At 42.8% G+C, this 21,154-nt stretch overlaps 1 protein-coding gene across 7 annotated transcripts in view; it reads left to right on the top strand.

Moving 5' to 3' along the window:
* The first annotated feature begins 1,096 nt into the window (after nucleotides 1–1,096).
* Nucleotides 1,097–21,154, top strand: part of STXBP5L (syntaxin binding protein 5 like) — a 413,558-nt gene continuing 393,500 nt past the window's right edge. For all 7 annotated transcript variants that reach the window (XM_040339197.1, XM_040339195.1, XM_040339193.1 and 4 more), the window contains exon 1: nucleotides 1,097–2,245. In XM_040339197.1, the coding sequence (XP_040195131.1) occupies nucleotides 2,027–2,245 (219 nt within the window). In that variant the 5' untranslated portion in view covers nucleotides 1,097–2,026. The remainder of the gene's footprint in view (nucleotides 2,246–21,154) is intronic.

Genomic DNA, 21,154 nt, shown 5'->3' with positions numbered 1-21,154 from the left:
GAGAAGCTCCTGGTCCATCATTGAGAAGCTCCTGGTCCATCATTGAGGAGCTCCTGGTCTCTCGTCCATCATTGAGAAGCTCCTGGTCTCTGGTCCATCATTGACAAGCTCCTGGTCCATCATTGAGAAGCTCCTGGTCCATCATTGAGGAGCTCCTGGTCTCTCGTCCATCATTGAGGAGCTCTTGATCCATCATTGAGAAGCTACTGGTCTCTGGTATATCATTGAGGAGCTGCTCCTGGTCTCTGGGTCAGCATTGAGGAGCTCTTGGTCAATTGGGTCTGAGTCTCTGGGTCAACATTGAGGTTTAGGTACTGGACTCCTGTATAAGAGATCTACCAAGGGACTTGTTGGTTCTGGACTGCTAAAGATCTTCTCTTGATCTCTGGATCTGGTAATCTATGCTCACCATCAGCTGCTTGGTTCCTCTATAGGACCTCCTGGTCTCTGGATCAGCAACCTGGTGCTGCCGGACCCCTTTCATATTCTCTGCCGGTTTCTCATTCATCAGTAGGAGACTGGACTGTGCTCTGTTGCAGCCGGAGACGTTAGAAGACCTTCTGCACAAGCTGATTGGTGAATAGGATCTGTCTCAACCCCCCCCTCCCTCCCCCCCCCACCATAGCAGGTGCTGGACACTCAGATAGGAAGACGAAGGACCTGCTCTAGCCCTAACGAGCTGCCTGCTGCAGAGGACACCGGAGGGTCAGGAGCTGTCCGTAGTGCTGAATTCCTGCTCTTGGCCTCCCTAATTGATTTCCAAGGGGCTCCGGGACTGTTTGGTGTGCCTATCAAAGAGATCTGTAGTAGGTCTTTATTAGAAGATCTAGTCTGTGCTCAGTCACCGAATCATCCCCCCCCCCTTACTTAGAAATCTATTAACGATTTGAGGGCTGCTTCTTCTGGAGGATGCTGACGCATCGGAGGCAGCCTCTAGCAAGAAACGCTCTTCCTTTTAGAACAATGGGGAACCAGGTTTTATTTTGCCTAGAAGCCACTATAAGCAGAAAGGCTAGACTCTTCTTGTAAATGGTAACAAGGGGTAGAGTCGGGGGGGTTTTCCCAAAAAACATCAAGTACGGTAGGTGGGTGGGTGGGGGGTGGGGGGTTGTTTGTGTAGAATAATATATTGAGCCGTCCGGGCTCCAGACTATACTCCTGCGCCCCGGAGAGAGATCTTGTGTTTGGGGGGAGGCCATGCGTAGAGTTCATCAACGCTTTACGGGGCAGTTTTTTTTTTACGCATTTAAGGGTCTCGAGTTTTTGGATGGAAGAAAAGCAAAAGCAATGATGGGATAAATGGTGCGTTGGAAGAAAAGATACGGTGTCGGAGAATAGTCTATTTCTTCTGCTGTAATACATAGAGGACCGATCGATTTTTATTCGATCATTTTTATTGATGACAACCTAAATACCGGAATACACAACGCCCGTAGATGCGGGATTTTATCGCAAGGACTTGGGCTGGAACCTCGTCTACAGAAAGCATTACATACATGCGTTATCTGTAAGGTGGGATAAAGCCAGGACAGCAATCATCAGCAAGTCCCCCCCCCCCTATAGACTCTGGATCTTTTATATAAGACTCTACATCGAATCTTATTTCATCGATTAAAACTGAATATTATTTTTTTTTTACAAAACGCCAAAAAAACCGACACAAACTACGGATTCTTCCAACCACATATAGTCCTCCAAATCTTCGTCCTCCAAATTTTCTTTTTGTGCCTTTTTTTTCTTTCCCGTAAACATTTAAAGTCGTTTGGAATTGACTTCCGTTTTCCCGTAAACATTTAAAAAGTCGTTTGGAATTGACTTCCGTTTTCCGTAAACATTTAAAAAGTCGTTTGGAATTGACTTCCATTTTCCGTAAACATTTAAAAAGTCGTTTTGGAATTGACTTCCGTTTTCCGTAAACATTTCAAAGTCGTTTGGAATCGACTTCCGTTTTCCCGTAAACATTTAAAAAGTCGTTTTGGAATTGACTTCCGTTTTTTATTTTATTTTTTTTTTCTCCTTCGAGGGAATGCACATTGGGGCTCAGTTTACGAGGATGAAGAAGATCTTCAAAGTTCTGGACGGTTTTACGGCCTCGTCGCCGACCGGTGGAGGCGCCGGGGTTGGCGGCGGCGGACCAGGCGGGGGATGTTCGCTTTATCCGTCTGGATCGCTCGGATCTGTCCTGTCCCCCAGGGAAACGGAAATACCGGAGAGCCTGACCTCCGAGCAGTTCCATGTCTGCAAGGTAAAATTAGCTTTTATCTTTTTTTTTTAGAAGTGATTGTATCTTTTAAATTTCTTTATTTTTTATTTTAGAAAAAAAAAAAGACACTTTTATGAATAAAAAAAACTAAACAGTAAAGTTAGCCCAATTTTGTATAATGTGAAAGATGATGTTACGCCGAGTAAATGGATACCTAACATGTCATGCTTTGAAATTACATATTGGGGGGGGGGGAGGGGGGAGTTGACTAAATGGCGAGTGTAAAGTCTGGTGTATAGAAACCAATCAGCTTCCAGTTTTTTTTGTATTTTATATTTTTTGTGAAAGGTAAAATTAGCTTGTATCTTTTTTTTAGAAGTGATTTTATTTTTTAGAAGTCTTTCAAATGCAATTTTTTTTTTTAGAAAAAAAGACACTTTCATGAATTAAAACAATAAATAAACAGTAAAGTTAGCCCAATTTTTTTTGGATAATGTGAAAGAGGATGTTATGCCGAGTAAATAGATACCTAACATGTCATGCTTTGAAATTACATATGGGGGGGGGGTTGATTAAAAGTGGAAAATGTAAAGTCTGGTGTAGCTGTGCATAGAAACCAATCAGCTTCCAGTTTTATTTATTTAATATTTTTTGTGAAAGGTAAGATTCGCTTTTATCTTTTTTTAGAAGTGATTGTATCTTTTAAATTTTTTTATTTTACAAAAACAAAAATACACTTTTATGAATAAAAAAAGCTAAACAGTAAAGTTAGCCCAATTTTTTTTGTATAATGTGAAAGATGATGTTATGCCGAGTAAATAGATACCTAACATGTCATGCTTTGAAATTACATATTGGGGGGGGGGGGGGGGTTGACTAAATGGCGAGTGTAAAGTCTGGTGTGCATAGAAACCAATCAGCTTCCAGTTTATTTTTATTTTATATTTTTTGTGAAAGGTAAAATGAGCCTTTATCTTTTTTTTAGCAGTGATTTTATTTTTTTAGAAGTCTTTCAAATGCAATTGTTTTTTTTAGGAAAAAAAGACACTTTCATGAATTAAAAAAAATAAAAAATAAACAGTTAAGTTAGCCCAATTTTGTATAATGTGAAAGATGATGTTACGCCGAGTAAATAGATACCTAACATGTCATGCTTTGAAATTACATATTGGGGGGGGGTTGAGCTTCCAGTTTTATTTATTTTATATTTTTTGTGAAAGGTAAAATGAGCTTTTATCTTTTTTTTTAGCAGTGATTTTATTTTTTAGAAGTCCTTTAACTGCAATAGTTTTTTTAGGAAAAAAGACACTTTCATGAATTAAAAAAAATAAAATAAACAGTAAAGTTAGCCCAATTTTTTTTTTGTATAATGTGAAAGATGTTATGCCGATTAAATAGATACCTAACATGTCACGCTTTGAAATTACAAAAAAATTACATAAAAGATAAAAGCTCATTTTAACATGAGCTTTTCTCTTTATTTTTAGAAGTGATTTTATTTTTTAAAAGTCTTTCAAATGCAATAGTTTTTTAGGAAAAAAGACACTTTCATGAATTAAAAAAATAAATAAACAGTAAAGTTAGCCCAATTTTTTTTGGATAGTGTTAAAGATGATGTTACGCCGAGTAAATAGATACCCAACATGTCATGCTTTGAAATTACATATTGGGGGGGGGGGGGGGGGGTTGACTAAAAGTGGAGAGTTTAAATTCTGGTGTAGCTGTGCATAGAAACCAATCAGCTTCCAGCTTTTTTATTTTATTTTTTATATATTTGTGAAAGGTACCCCGCCTGCCTCAAGGGGGGGGGGGGGTTAAAGTCGGTCCTTTGCGATTTACATTAGAAGGCAAGTTTTTTCGAAATCTGACTTATTTTAGCGGATGCTCTTTTTTTTTTTTTTTTAAGCTGGTATCCTAGAAATATTCTTAAATAATAAATACCGTATTTATCGGTGTATACCGCGCGTCGGCATATAACGCGCACCCCAAGCTTAGAAGGTGAAGTTTAAGAAAAAAACGTACGTTTTGGATGTCTTGTCCGGCGTCCATCGGCGGCCTTGTCCGGCGTCCGTCTGCGGCCTTGCGTGGGGTCCATCCGGCCTTGTCGTTGTCCGTCTGCTGTCTTGCCCGGCGTCCATCGGCGGCCTTGTCCGGCGTCCGTCTGCGGCCTTGCGTGGGGTCCATCCGGCCTTGTCGTTGTCCGTCTGCTGTCTTGCCCGGCGTCCATCGGCGGCCTTGTCCGGCGTCCGTCTGCGGCCTTGCGTGGGGTCCATCCGGCCTTGTCGTTGTCCGTCTGCTGTCTTGCCCGGCGTCCATTGGCGGCCTTGTCCGGCGTCCGTCTGCGGCCTTGCGCGGGGTCTGTCCGGCCTTGTCGGTGTCCGTCTGCTGTCTTGCCCGGCGTCCATTGGCGGCCTTGTCCGGCGTCCGTCTGCGGCCTTGCGCGGGGTCCGTCCAGCCTTGTCGGTGTCCGCCTGCTGTCTTGCCCGGCGTCGCGTCTGTCTGCCGGGGGTTGCAGCATTGTGTGTTTGAGTTTGGCGCCTCGGTCGAGCTGTGCAGAGCCGGATTTCCGGTGTGTTCGGCTTCTCTCGGCTCCTCTCGCGTGGCTGCGGGCGGAGCCAAGCGTGGCCGAGCCTAGCCGAGTGCCCAGTACACTCGGCTCGGCCTTTGTCGGCGGCGCTCTGAGACAACGAGGATCAGCGTATAACGCGCACCCACGATTTCCCCCTGATTTTAAGGGGAAAAAAGTGCCCGTTATACGCCGATAAATACGGTATTAATATTAAAGTTTCTTAAAGGAATTGTAAAGGCAGAAGTTTTTTTTTTAATCTTAATGCATGCTATACATTAAAGCGGATTTGCCCCCCCCCCCCTCCATTTATTTTTTTTAAAAAAGTCAACAGCTACAAATACTGCAGCTGCTGACTTTTAAAATACAGCGGAACCTCAGATTACGAGCATAATCTGTTCCAGGAAAATGCTCGTAATCCAAAGTACTTGCATATCAAAGCGAGTTTCCCCATTGAAGTCAATGGAGACGAAAATAATTTGTTCCTCATTGACTTCAATGGCATGCAATACCGCATGTGGCCAGAGGCTCCGATCGGCGCTGTTCGGCTCCGCTTGGCTCTGGCGCCCCCCCCCCCCCCACCTCAGGCCAAACGCAGTACTGCTTGTTTTGCGAGATAAAACTTGCAAACTGGAAAAAAAATGCAGTGCTCGTTAACCGCGTTTCTCGCAATCCGAGGTTTCACTGTATGGACACTTACCTGTTGAGGGCGCCCACGATGTCCTCATCCAAAGCCGATCTGTCCCTCGGCTCTTGGGTGGAGGCGCCGCCATCCTCGGTAAGGAATTGAAGGAAGTAAAGCCTTGTAGATTCACAGCATGGTTCCCTACTGCACATGCACGAGTCAAGCTGCGCTTCCTCACTGGTCCCTGCCGTCTTTTGGGACCTGTGTGTCTCCCAGAAGATTGCAGGGGGACGGAGGAGGCGCCGGACATGGCGTAGGTCGTCGTGGAATCTGCAGCGACCTATCGTCCGGAAGTGGCAGCAAATACCTGCATTAGACGGGTATCTGCTCCCCCCTGAAAGGTGCCAAATGTGACACTTGAGGGGAGGGGGGGGAACCGAAAAGCGGAAGTTCCATTTTTGTGTGGAACTCTGCCTTAAGATAAAAAAAAATCTTCTGCGTGTAGCAGCCCCCTAATTAGTCAACCCGCGGCGGCCGGTGACTTGTCCTTAATGTTCCCCTAACAGGGAAGTTCCTTCAAGGACTGCGCAGGCGCAAACTTGCCGACGGAAATCTCCGAACCTCGCCCGGCATCCAGGCTCATTCTTTAACATCCCCGTGGATTGGAGGATGTTAAAAAAAGAGCCAGGAGGCCGAGCGAGCGGAGCGAGCCGTCCGTGCGAAGCGAGGACGTGAGGCCGACTGGCCACTTACCTCGAAATCCACGTCGCGCTGGATGCCGGCCGAGGTTCGGAGATTTCCGTCAGCAAGTTTGCGCCTGCGCAGTCCTTGAAGGAACTTTCCCGTTAGCCGGAACCATCTCGGCACATGAGATTGCGCCTGCGCTGGAACTTCCACGATAGCTGGAACCAGCTCGGCAGATCACCGGTACTTAAGCGGTTAAAATAATACATTTTCACAGAATTGGGGAATTTAATTTTCACGAAATCTTTTATTGATCGGCGGCATTTAGCACGCCTACAGTACGTTTGTTGTATGATCAGTTTTTCTGGTGATTTGTATGTAAATGTCGCGGCCCAAAATTATACGAATATCGCTGTGGTTTTTTTTTTTTTGGTGGTAACGGCGAGAGTCTCCGGGGTCTCCATTCAGGAGACGAGTAATGAAGTCCTTATGAATGGAGACGGAATAATGTTTAATCAGGAAAATACCAGTTCCCGAGAAAATCAATCATTATATAGCCAGGCAACCCAATAATGATTGAAGAGCTGTGCCGGATTTATGTGGTTTCAACATTTCGATACAAAATAAGAAAAAAAAAATAACATTGTATCACTTAGTTAATATGGGCCAGATCCACGTAGAACGGCGTAATTTTAAGCAGGCGTAGCGTATCGTAGTTACGCTACGCCGCCGCTACTTTGACAGGCAAGTGCAGTATTCTCAATGCAAAGTTGCGGCGGCGTAGCGTAAATAGGCCCGGCGTAAGCCCGCCTAAATTCAAATATGGAACACGTGGGCGTGTTTTATGCTAATGTGTGGTGACCCCACGTAAATGACGCTTTTTACGAACGGCGCATGCGCCGTCCGTGAAAGTATCCCAGTGCGCATGCTCCAAATTAACCCGCAAAAAGCCAATGCTTTCGACGTGAACGTAAATGACGCACAGCCCTATTCGCGAACGACTTACGCAAACAACGTAATCGACGGAAAATTTGACGCTGGCCCAACGTCCATACTTAACATTGGCTGCGCCTCATATAGCGGCCGGCCCCATTCACGGACGAGTTACGCAAACGACGTAAAAATTGAAATATTCGACGCGGTTCCGACGTCCATACTTAACATTGGCTGTGCCATGTTTTTGGTGGTTTATCTTTACGCCTAAAAACCCCTTACGTAAATGACGTATCTTTACTGCGACGGCCGGGCGTACGTTCGTGAATTGGCGTATCTAGCTGATTTACATATTCTAGGCGTAAATCAGCGTACACGCCCCTAGCGGCCAGCGTAAATATGCAGTTAAGATACGACGGCGTAGGCGACTTACACTGGTCGTATCTTAGCAAAATTCTGGCGTATCTGATTCTTTGAATCAGGCGCATAGATACGACGCCTCAGACTGTCGTATCTCCTACGTGGATCTGGCCCTATTTCTTCAGTTTTTATTTGTGATTTTTTTTTATTGTTTTGATGCTTTAGATTAGATCGAGGCTTGACTAATTTTTCTTTTGAATCTAGGAGCTAAAAAAAAATTTTTTTCTTTATAACTAGCAAAGCTTTATTTTCAGCGACAGCACAGCCCCCCACAGCGGTGGACGCGCGCCCCCTAACCAAAAGTACCAGATCGCTAATTAACCGCAGCAGGGCTAATTTAATAACACAGCGCCCGGAACTGCATGTCTTGGGTGAAATAATTTGCTCGTTCCCTGAATGGGCTGACAAAAGCCCAAGTGCCAGGACACAATTTCTAGTCGCCATGGCGTCCTGGCGCCTGGGATTTGTCCAGCCCTGCTTTAGGGCTCCTTTACACTTTGCTTCGACTTTAACAAACATTAAAGTGACTACCGCTTCAACATGCTTTTCTCATGTGTTTTTGATGCTTTGGTGATGCTTTTTTGAAGCTTTAACCACTTAACCCCCGGACCACATTGCTGGTCATAGACCAGAGCACTTTTTGCGATTCGGCACTGCGTCGATTTAACAGACAATTGCGCGGTCGTGCGACTTGGCTCCCAAACAAAATTGGCGTCCTTTTTTCCCCACGAGTAGAGCTTTCTTTTGATGGTATTTGATCACCTCTGCGGTTTTTAGTTTTTGCGCCTTTAAACAAAAATAGAGCGACAATTTTGAAAAAAATGAATATTTTTTACTTTTTGCTATAATAAATATCCCCCAAAAATATATATATATATAAAAAAAACATTTTTTTTCCTCAGTTTAGGCCGATACGTATTCTTCTACCTATTTTTGATAATAAATATTTTTTATTATTTATATTATTATTATTGTTGTTAATTATTATTATTAATATGTTTCATTCCATTCGTTTAGACGCGGCATTCGTTATATATGGGATAAATCGTAACTTCAGATAAATTCGTATTCGTTACTTTCACTAACAGCCAAATTTGAAAGGAAATTCCAATACCTATAATTTAATAGTTATATATATATATGAATTTCAGAATTTTCTAATTTATGAATTTTTGAATTTCAGAATTTTCGAATATTCGGGTTTACATCGGGTTTTTCCAATTTTCGGACTTTCGTTCTTATTTTTTGGATTTTCGTTCTTTTGAATTCTCGTCCTTATTTTTGGATTTCCGAATTTCTGAAATTTCGGATTTTCGAATTTCTGAACTTTCGAATTTCTGAATCTTCGAATATATGAATTTCTGAATTTTCAAATTTACACATTTTTGAATTTCCGAATGTTCTAATATCCGTGTTTTTACAATTTTCAAACTTCCGTTCTTATTTTCGGATTTTCGTTCTTTATAATTTTCGTCCTTATTTTTGGATTTCCGAATTTCCGAAAATTTCTGGATTTTCGAATGTATGAATTTTCACATTTACGAATTTTCAAATATATGAATTTCTGAATTTTCAAATCTTACGAATTTTTGAATTTCAAAATTTTCAAATATACTGGTTTTTCAAATTTTTGGACTTACAGTCTTATTTTCGTCCTTTTCGATTTTCATTCTTTTCTTTTTGGATTTCCGAATTTCTGAAATTTCGGATATTCGAATTTTGAATTTCTGAAAATTTACGAAATTCCAATTATTCAAATTTTCTAATTTACGAATGTTCGAATATTCAAATTTACGAATTCACAAATTTGCAAATATTCAAATTTTTTAATTTCTGAAATTTCGAATATTCAAATTTTCAAATTTACGAATTCACAAATTTACGAATATTCACAAAAATTCATTAAACGGATTTTCGTTAATTAGGACATTTTCGAATGAACTAATTAATCGAAATTCATTAACCACTTAAGTAAGGACCCCTTCACGCCGATATACATCGGCAGAATGGCACGGCTGGGCACATCCACGTACCTGTACGTGGCCCTTTAAGCCCAGCTGTGGGGTCACACGTGCACGCGACCCAGTCTAAAGGTCCGTGAGGGACCCGCGGACCCGATCGCTGCCGGTGTCCCGCGATCGGTCCTCCGGAGCTGAAGAACGGGGAGAGGTGTGTGTAAACACACCTTCCCTGTTCTTCGTTGTGGCAGTGTCATTGATCGTGTGTTCCCTGTTATAGAAAACACAATCAATGACGTCACACATCCAGCCACACCCCCCTACAGTTAGAAACACAAATGAGGTCACACTTAACCCCGTCAGCGCCCCCTAGTGGTTAACTCCCAAACTGCAATTGTCATTTTCACAGTAAACAATGCATTTTTATAGCATTTTTTGCTGTGAAAATGACAATGGTCCCAAAAATGTGTCAAAATTGTCCGATGTGTCCGCCATAATGTCGCAGTCACGAAAAAAATCGCTGATCGCCGCCATTAGTAGTAAAAAAAAAAATATTAATAAAAATGCAATAAAACTATCTCCTATTTTGTAAACACTATGGCCCAGATTCACAAAGGACTTACGACGGCGTAACTCCACGTACGTCGTCGTAAGTCCGAATGTGCGCCATCGTATCTATGCGCCTGATTCTTAAGTCTCCTACGCCGTCGTATCTTGGGGTGCTGGCCGCTAGGGGCGCTTCCTTATATTTCCGCGTCAAATATGCAAATGAGCTAGATACGCCGATTCACGAATGTACATGTGCCTGGCGTATCAAGATACGTCGTTTACGTAAGGCGTCTGACCGGCGTAAAGTTACCCCTCATAAAGCAGGGGTAAGTCATGTTAGGTATGAACGTCGGAAACGTCCGAACAGCGTCGTATTTTAAGTTGTTTGCGTAAGTCGTCCGTGAATGGGGCTGGGCGTAGGTTACGTTCACGTCGACTAAGCATTGAGCGGGCGTAATTTACTTTGAAAATTCGACGTGATACTGAGCATGCGCGCGCACGCACCGTTCGTTAAGCGCGTCATTTACGTGGGGTCACGAATCATTTACATACAACACGCCCCCCTAGTTTGAATTAGGCGGGCTTACGCCGGCCCATTTATACTACGCCGCCGTAACTTAGAGCGCAAGTTCTTTGTGAATACGGTACCTGCTGCTCTAAGTTACGGCGGCGTAGTGTATCTGAGACAGGCAACGCCCGCCTAAAGATAGGCACTTCTTTGAGAATCTGGCCCTATAAATTTTGCGCAAACCAATCGATAAGCGCTTATTGCGATTTTTTTTTTTTTACCAAAAATAGGGTAGAAGAATACGTATCGGCCTAAACTGAGGAGAAAAAAATGTTTTTTTATATCTTTTTTGGGGGATATTTATTATAGCGAAAAGTAAAAAATATTGTGCTAGATTCAGAACGAATTTACGCCGACGTATCTATTGATACGTTGCGTAAATTCAAAGCTGCGCCGGCGTATCTTCTTTCTGTATTCAGAAAGCAAGATACGCCGAAATTAGGCTAAGATCCGACTGGCGTAATTCTATTACACCGTCGTATCTTAGGGTGCATATTTACGCTGGCCGCTAGGTGGAGCTTCCGTCGATTTCAGCGTAGAATATGTAAATAACTGGATACGCCGATTCAGAAACATACGTGCGCCCGGCGGATTTTTTTACGTTGTTTGCGTAAGGCTCTTTCCGGCGTAACGTTACTCCTGCTATACAAGGCATAGCCAATGTAAGTCGTTGGACGTCGTTCCCGCTTCGAATTTAGAACATTTTACGTCAAATAGGGCTTTGCGTAAATTACGTTCACGTCGAAAGCATTGACTATTTGCGACGTGATTAGGAGCATGCGCACTGGGATACGTTAGAGACGTCATTTTCGTGGGGTCATGTTTTATTTACATAAAACACGCCCACCTCTTATCAATTTGAATTCGCCGACAGATTTACGCTACGCCGCCTGTAACTTAGGGCGCTGGTTCTTTGTAAAATCCAGACCCAGCCTCACTCAGGGCCAGATTCACAAAAGGGATACGAGGGCGTATCTCTGTTTCTATCTATGCGACTGATTCATAGAATCAGTTACGCATAGATAGCCAGAAGATCCGACAGGTGTAATTGTTTTACACTGTCGGATCTTAGGATGCAATACCGCGGCCGCCGCTGGGGGGAGTTCGCGTCGTAAACCAGCGTCGGGTATGCAAATTAGGAGTTACGGCGGATCCCCGACGGATTTTCGTGTTCGCTACGTCGCCGCTAGTCTAGTTTCCCGTCGCAAAGTTAGTCGTCGTTTTAGGTGCCCTAACTTTAGTCAGCAAACGTATTGCTGTCTAAAGTATGGCCGTCGTTCCCACGTCGAAATTTAAAATTTAACGTCGTTTGTGTAACACGTCCGGGAATACGGAAGTACGCTACGCGCGACGCCGTTCGAAAAAATGACGTCACGGCGCGCAAAGCACGGCGGGAGTTAGGAAACGGAGCATGCGCAGTTGGTCCGGCGCGGGAGCGCGCCTAATTTAAATGGCACACGCCCATTTGAATTGGCCCGCCTTGCGCCGGAGGCCGCGGGCGTAGTTTTCATTGCAAGTGCTTTGTGAATCAGGCACTGAAAACTTACGGCGGTGTAATGTATCTACGATACGTTACGCCGCCGCGATTCTACGTGAATCTGGCCCTAAGTTACGGCGGCGTAGCGTATCTCAGATACGATACACCCGCGCAAACTTACGGCGGGCTATCTGAATCTAGCCCATTGCATTTTTTTTCAAAATTGTCGCTCTATTTTTGTTTATAGCGCAAAAAAATAAAAACCGCAGAGGTGATCAAATACCACCAAAAGAAAGCTCTATTTGTGGGAAAAAAAGGACGCCAATTTTGTTTGGGAGCCACGCCGCAATTGTCAGTTAAAGCGACGCAGTGCCGAATCGCAAAAACTGGCCGGGTCCTTTAGCTGGGTCTTAAGTGGTTAATTAGGACATTTTCGAATGAACTAATTAGTCGAAATTCATTAAAGAAATTATTGCACGTGTCTACTGTTTGGGCGCAAAGCCCCTAGGGCCATTTTTTACGTTTTTTTTTATTTTTTATGGGGAGATTTATATCCACTTTCTATATAAGAAGTAGACGGAGATGAACACTGCTTAGTTCATCCTGGGAATGAAGCCGCCACGTGAGGCTCTCGAGACGCATGTTCTGACTACAATCTCAGGGGAATCTTTCCTTTTTTTTTACTGCAAAGAAATAAGGAGGAAAACATGCCGAGAACATTATGTAAAATGATTAGAAGCGTATACCCAGCGGCTCGTGGAGCTCGACGCGCTTGTGTAGGAAACCAGCGCGGTTATAACGGGAAGCCGGAAAATGAAAAAACAAAATCCTCCGGTTCACTTGCCGACCCGGCTTTTTCTGTCACTTTTTGTTTACAAGTTTAAATCAGTGGGCCAGATTCAGAAAGAGATACGACGGCGTATCTCCTGATACGCCGTCGTATCTCTGAGTTCCGCCGGTCGTATCTATGCGACTGATTCATAGAATCAGGTTACGCATAGATCTCCCTAAGATCCGCCAGGTGTAAGTGTCTTACACCGCCGGATCTTAGGCTGCAATTCCAGGCCGGCCGCTAGGTGGCGTTTCGTTTTTTTTTACGCGACGAATATGCAAATGAGGAGTTACGCCGATTCAGAAACGAACGACCGCCCGGGGTTTTTTTTTTTTACGTCGTTTGCGTTCGGCTTTTTCCGGCGTATAGTTACCCCTGGGTCTATGAGGCGCAGCCAATGTTAAGTATAGCCGTCGTTCCCGCGCCGAGTTTTGACATTTTTACGTCGTTTGCGTAAGTCGTTCGCGAATACGGATGGACGTAATTTACGTTCAGGACGAAAGCAATGACGTCCTTGCGACGTCATTTAGAGCAATGCACACTGGGAGATTTTACGGACGGCGCATTCGCTGTTCAAGTAAAACGTAAAAAACGCGGGGTCAATGGAAATTTAAATAAAACACGCCCCTTACATCTCCATTTGAATTACGCGGCCTTTCCCCTGCAACACATACGATACGCCGCTCTAACTAAGGGCGCAAGTTCTTTGTGAATAAAGAACTCGCGCCCAAAGTTAGAGCGGCGTAACGTATTTTTTTTGTTAGAAAATTACTAAGGCCCAGATTCACGTAGAATCGCGGCGGCGTAACGTATCGTAGATACGTTACACCGCCGCAAGTTTTCATCACAAAGCACTTGGGATAAAACTTCCGCCGGCGAAAGCCCGCGTAATTCAAAGGGGCGTGTGCCATTTAAATTAGGCGCGCTCCCGCGCCGGACCTACTGCGCATGCTCCGTTTTGAAATTCCCGCCGTGCTTTGCGCGAAGTGGCGTCATTTTTTCTAACGGCGACGCGCGTAGCGTACTTTCGGATTCCCGGACGTCTTACGCAAGAACAAAAAAATTATAAATTTCGACGCGGGAACGACGGCCATACTTTATACAGCATACATGTGCTGTGTAAAGTTAGGGCAGCTAAAACGACGACTAACTTTGCGACGGGAATCTAGAATAGCAGCGACGTAGCGAACGCGAAAAACCGTCGTGGATCGCCGTAACTACTAATTTGCATACCCGACGCTGGTTTACGACGCAAACTCCCCCCAGCGGCGGCCGCGGTATTGCATCCTAAGATCCGACAGTGTAAAACAATTACGCCGGTCGGATCTCAGGGATATCTATGCGTAACTGATTCTATGAATCAGCCGCATAGATACTCTGAGAAATACGACGGCGTATCTCGGCTGTGAATCTGGGCCTTAGAACCCACCCCCCCCCCAACATTATTTTTTTTATAGCAGAGACCCTAGGGAATAAAATAGCGTTCGTTGCAATTTTCACAGGGTATTTGCGCAGTGGATTTTCATACACAATTTTTATTGGGGGAAAAAAAAACACTTTCATTTTTTTGCACACAAACCATACGATATAATACCCATTTGATGTTATGCCGAGTAAATAAATATCCAACGTGTCATGCTTTGTGCACGCTAGTGGAATGGCGACAAACTACGGTAAATCTCTATAGGCGACACTTTAACCACTTAAGACCCGGACCTTTAGGCAGGTAAAGGACCCGGGCAGTTTTTTGCGATTTGGCACTGCGTCGCTTTAACTGACAATTGCGCGGTCGTGCGACGTGGCTCCCAAACAAAATTGGCGTCCTTTTTTCCCCACAAATAGAGCTTTCTTTTGGTGGTATTTGACCACCTCTGCGTTTTTTTTTTTTGCGCTATAAACAAAAATAGAGCGACAATTTTGAAAAAAATTCAATATTTTTTACTTTTTGCTGCAATAAATATCCCCCAAAAATATATATATAAAAAATGTTTTTTTCCTCAATTTAGGCCGATACATATTCTTCTACATATTTTTGGTAAAAAAAATCGCAATAAGCGTTTATTGATTGGTTTGCGCAGAATTTATAGCGTTTACAAAATAGGGAATAGTTTTATTGCATTTTTATTATTTTATTTTTTTACTACTAATGGCGGCGATCAGCGATTTTTTTTCATGACTGCGACATTATGGCGGACACATCGGACAATTTTGACCCATTTTTGGGACCATTGTCATTTTCACAGCGAAATGTGCTATAAAAATGCATTGTTTGCTGTGAAAATGACAATTGCAGTTTGGGAGTTAACCACAGGGGGGCACTGAAGGGGTTAAGTGTGACCTCATCTGTGTTTCTAACTGTAGGGGGGCGGGGCTGGACGTGTGACTATATCAGGGAACACACGATCAATGACAGCGCTACAGTGAAGAACGTGCCATTCTGCCGACGTATATCTGCAGGAGGCGGTCCTTAAGTGGTTAATTTTTTTTACAGGTTACCAGTTACAGAGGAGGTCTAGCGCTAGAATTATTGCTCTCGCTCTGATGTTCACAGCAATCCCTCACATGTATGGTAGGAATACCATTTACATATGCGTGCGAGACCTACGTATGCGTTCGTTTCTGCATGCGAGCATGGAGGGATGGGGTGCTTTAAAAACAAAGAATCATATATATTTTTTTTACACTGTGCCTCTTTTTTTTTATTATTAATTTAAATTTTTTTTTAACACTGTGCCTTTATTCTTATTTTTTATATTTTTACACTGTGCCTTAATATATTCTTATTTTTTTATTTTTACACTGTGCCTTTATTTATTCTTATTTTTTTTTAAATATTTTTACACTGTGCCTTTATTTATTCTTATTCTTTTATTTTTACACTGTTCCTTTATTCTTATTTTTTTCTTTTTACACTGTGCCTTTATTTATTCTTATATATATATACTGTATATATATATATATTTTACACTGTGCCTTTATTCTTATTTTTTTTCCCCACTGTGCCTTTATTTATTCTTATTTTTATTTATTTTTTACACTGTGCCTTTATTCGTTCTTATTATTTTATTCTTACGCTGTGCCTTTATTCTTATTTTTTTATTTTTACACTGTGCCTTTATTTATTCTTATTTTATTTTTATTTTTACACTGTGCCTTTGTTCTTCTTCTTTTTTTTTACACTATGCCTTTATTTATTCTTATTTATTTTTTATTTATTCTACATTGTGCCTTTTTATTATTTTTACACTGTGCCTTTATTTATTCTTATTTTTTTTTACATTTCTACACTGTGCCTTTATTCTTCTTCTTTTTTTTTTACACTGTGCCTTTATTTATTCTTATTTATTTTTTATTTTTACACTGTGCCTTTATTTATTCTTATTTATTTTTTATTTTTACACTGTGCCTTTATTAATTTTTTTGATCACTGTTATTCTTATTACAGAATGCAAACATTATAAGTAATTAAGATGCCAGGTCCTCTTTATTGCGAGATCTGCAGTCAAAATGTCTTCAAATCTCTCCTTTACCTTTTAAAAGCAAAAGATATATATATATATATAAAAAAAAAGTTTGATCTTTTGCTTTAAAAAAAATAAATGAATGTTTACTTCCACCCTGGACTGAAAGTGACAATCAGGGGCCAATATGGCGGCTTCCTTGGCTCTAAAGGATTGGGGGATTTAGTTCGGCTTTAACTGATTGCCCGTGGACAAGGAATTAAATTATTTCATTCTTTGAAATTTCTGGATTTTTTAAATTTATTTTGACGGATACTCAGGCCTTTATATTGCATTTATGTGGATTATATTTAGTGGTGCACCGAAATAAAAATTTTGGTGCCGAAACCGAAAATTTAGGATGCACTTGGCTGAAACCGAAATTAAAAATGACGGTAAAAAAAAAAAAAAAAAATATATATATATATTATAATATTATTATTATTATGCACGATTTGTATAGCGACAACAGTTTACGCAGCTCTTTACAATGTATAGGGGGACGACACACTATAGGGCAGATCCACAATGAAATTACGCCGGCGTATCTCTTGATACGCCGTGTAATTTTAAATTTCCCGCGTCGTATCTTTGTTTTGGTATCCACAAAATAAGATACGACGGCATCTCGGCTAGATCCGACAGGCGTACGTCTTAGTACGCCGTCGGATCTAAGCTGCAATTTTTCAGCAGCCGCCAGGTGGCGTTCCAGTCTAAATCCGCGTCGAGTATGCAAATTAGCTAGTTACGGCGATCCACGAACGTATGTCGGCCCGGCGCATTTTTTTTCGTCGTTTGCGTTCGGCTTTTTCCGGCGTATAGTTAAAGCTGCTGTTATGAGGCGTACTCAATGTTAAGTATGGCCGTAGTTCCCGCGTACAATTTTGATTTTTTTACGTCGTTTGCGTAAGTCGTTCACGAATAGGAATTTGCGTAGAACGACGTCACCGTCGTAAGCATTGGCTGGTTCCGGTTTAATTTCGAGCATGCGCACTGGGATACCCCAGGGACGGCGCATGCGCAGTTAAAAAAAAGCGTTGTTTACGTCGGGTCACAACGTATTTACATAAAACACGCCCCTATTACATCCATTTGAATTCCGCGCCCTTACGCCGCGAGAGATACACTACGCCGCTGTAACTTACGGCGCAAATTCTTTCAGGATTCGAAAAAAAAAAAGATAAGTTACGGGGGCGTAGCGTATCTTAGATACGCTGCGCCCGGCGGAAAGGTACGTGGATCTGCCCCTATATATATATATATATTTTTTTTATATATATAATTGTATTATATTCAACTTTTTAATTAATATAATGAATTTAATTGAATATTAATTTATTGTCGGACATTATTGGCACCTTTTTGAAGCGGTGTTAACCACTTGCCGACAAGCCTCCGTCATTATACTGCAGCTGGCCGCTCTTCCTGCAAATCAACGTAGCTGTACTTCGACTCCTTTAAGAGCAATATCAGGCATGTGCACCTGCTGCACAGCGAGGGGCCCAATGCGCGCGGCCGGCAGCCGCGATGTCCGCCGGCTACCCGCAATGACGGGAAAGAGAGCCAATTTAAACAGACAGATCCCTGTTCTAACAGGGGAGTAGAGAGAGATCTGCTGTTCCTAGTAATTAGGAACAGCGATCTCTCTCCTCCTCCAGTCAGTCCCACCCCCCCACAGTTAGAAACACCTCCCAGGGAACACATTCAACCCTTTGATCTCCCGCCCTAGTGCCAGTGACATTTACACAGTAATCAGTGATTTGCATAGCTCTAATCGCTGTATAAATGTCAATGGTCCCAAAAAGTGTCAAAAGTGTCTGATCTGCCACAATGTTGCAGTTTCTCTAAAAACGGTGGGGCGGATCCTCGTACAATTGCATGGGCGCCGCATATGTGAGATACGCTACGCCGCTGTAACTTACTTTTTTAATCTTTGAATCCACAAAGAATTTGCGCCGTAAGTTACGGCGGCGTAGTGTATCTCTCGCGACGTAACGGCGCGTAATTCAAATCGGCGAGTAGGGGGCGTGTTTCATTTAAATGAACCGCGTCCCCGCGCCGAACGAACTGCGCATGCGCCGTCCCTAAATTTCCTGCCGTGCATTGCGCTAAATGACGTCGCAAGGACGTCTTTGTTTTGACGTGGACGTAAATTACGTCCAGCCCTATTCACGGACGACTTACGCAAGCAAAATAAAATATTTTCAAATTCGACGCGGGAACGACGGCCATACTTAACATTGCCTACGCCACCAAATAGCAGCTTTAACTATACGCTGAAAAAAGCTAAACGGAAACGACGTAAAAGAATGCGACGGCCGCTCGTACGTTCGTGGATCGTCGGAAATAGCTAATTTGCATACTCAACGCGGAATACGACGGGAACTCCACCCAGCGGACGCCGAAGAATTGCATCTAAGATCCGAAGGCGTACGAAGACGTGTACGCTTGTCGGATCTAACCCAGACGCCGTCGTATCTTGTTTTGAGGATTCAAAACAAAGATACGACGCGGGAAATTTGAAAGTACGCCGGCGTAATCAGTAGATACGCCGGCGCACTCTCTTTGTGGATCTGCCCCGATATGCGTGTGAAATCCTCCTGAAGAAGCTTTGTAAAGTGAAACATGTCGAGAGTGGTAGAGTGGTGTATTTATGCTTGTGAATTGAACAGACTATCTCTAATAGGGTTGAAAAATGGCTCTCATGTTTTTTTTTTTTTTTAATTGTTGTAATAAAATTTTAATTCTTTTTATCAATTTTGCAATTAAATCTACTTTTCTTATTGATACACCTTAAAAATCCCCGAAGGTTTGTTACCTCCCCTCCCCCTTCTTTCTCTTTATGCATTTACTGGGATGTGGTGTTTTTTCATCTGATCTCTTTGCCTCACTCTTTAAAAAATGATTTTGTATTTGTTATATTCTCATTTTTGTTATATTGTGTTTGGTTATATATTTTTTTTCAGCAGTTTGCTTTTACATTTTGCAATCAACAGATTTAGCGCCCTGTCATCTAATTTGTGCTCTGCCCCCCCCCCCCCCCCCCCCGGCGTAAATGAATTGCGGTGTAGAAATAATGAGATGAGATGGTCATACTGTCATTCATAATTACATCTCTTGAGCCCTTGGAATTATTTTTATTTTTTATTTTATTTTTATTTTTTATTATTATAACCGTGCAGTTTAGACTGCATGGAAATCTGTTCCAGTGATTTCTTGTACTGGAAGTCGTGGAAATAGTCCCTTTTTCTGCGGGGTGTCTTAAGGCTGCATTCACACCTTGGCGTATTTACGCCCGACGCTCGTGCCGCTGGAGGGGCGATTTTACATTGTTGTCTATGAGATGGTTCACATCTCACGCCGAAACGCCGTACGCCTGCCGCCTGAAAACAAGTCCTGGACTTTTTTTTTCAGCCGGCTTTCGGCGTTCGGCATAGACAACAATGTGTTGTAAAAAAAAAAAAAAAGGTTAAAACGACCCGTTTTGTCGCGGCAAATCGCGGTACAATACGCCGCAATTTGTCACGGGAAAATACGCCGCGTTATAGTGTGAATGCAGCCTTAGAGGCCGGAGAGTGAGAGTGGCGTGTGAGTGCACAGTCCTGGATGCGGATATTGGGGGTCCTAGGGGTGTGAATGGGAATTTTTTGTAGGGGTCCACAATTTTATTTGTTTATTTAAAGATTTATTTTTCTTTCATTTTTTTCCCCTTTTTTTTTTAACCACTTAAGACCCGGACCTTTAGGCAGCTAAAGGACCTGGCCAGTTTTTGCGATTCGGCACTGCGTCGCTTTAACTGACAATTGCGCGGTCGTGCGACGTGGCTCCCAAACAAAATTGGCGTCCTTTTTTCCCCACAGATAGAGCTTTCTTTTGGTGGTATTTGATCACCTCTGCGTTTTTTTTTTTTGCGCTATAAACAAAAATAGAGCGACAATTTTGAAAAAAATGAAATATTTTTTACTTTTTGCTATAATAAATATCCCCCAAAATATATAAAAACATTTTTGTTTTCCCTCAGTTTAGGCCGATACGTATTCTTCTACCTATTTTTGGTAAAAAAAATCGCAATAGGTGTTTATCGATTGTTTTGCGCAAAATTTATAGCGTTTACAAAATAGGGGATAGTTTTATTGCATTATTATTATTTTTTTATTTTTAACTACTAATGGCGGCGATCAGCGATTTTTTTTCCGTGACTGCGACAATATGGTGGAGACACATCGGACAATTTTGACACATTTTTGGGACCATTGTCATTTTCACAGCAAAAAATGCATTAAAAATGCACTGATTACTGTGAAAATGACAGTTGCAGTTTGGGAGTTAACCAGAAGGGGGCGCTGATGGGGTTATGTATGACCTCATTTGTGTTTCTTACTGTAGGGGGGTGTGGTTGTAGGTGTGACGTCATCGATTGCGATTCCCCCATATAAGGAACACACGATCGATGATGCCGCCACAGTGAAGAACGGGGAAGCTGTGTTTACACACGGCTCTCTCCGTTCTTCAGCCCCGGGGACCGTTCGCGGGACTCCAGCGGCGATCGGGTCCGCGAGTCCTGCGGCCGTGGTCACGGAGCTTTGGACCGGTTCGCGGGAGCGCGCTGGCGGCGCACGTGCGACCCCACGACTGGGCTTAAAGAGCCATGTACGTGGATGTGCCCAGCCGTGCCATTCTGCCGACGTATATCGGCGTGAAGGGGTCACTTAAGTGGTTAACCACTTGCTTACTGGGCACTTAAACCCCCCCTCCTGCCCAGACCAATTTTCAGCTTTCAGCGCTGACGCACTTTGAATGACAATTGCGCGGTTCGTACAACGCTGTACACATATGACA

This window comes from Rana temporaria, chromosome 2, assembly GCF_905171775.1.
Source record: "Rana temporaria chromosome 2, aRanTem1.1, whole genome shotgun sequence".
Taxonomy (NCBI): Eukaryota; Metazoa; Chordata; class Amphibia; order Anura; family Ranidae; genus Rana; species Rana temporaria.
The sequence above is the reverse complement of the archived record's forward strand: the minus strand, read 5'-3'. Positions and strand labels throughout refer to the sequence as shown.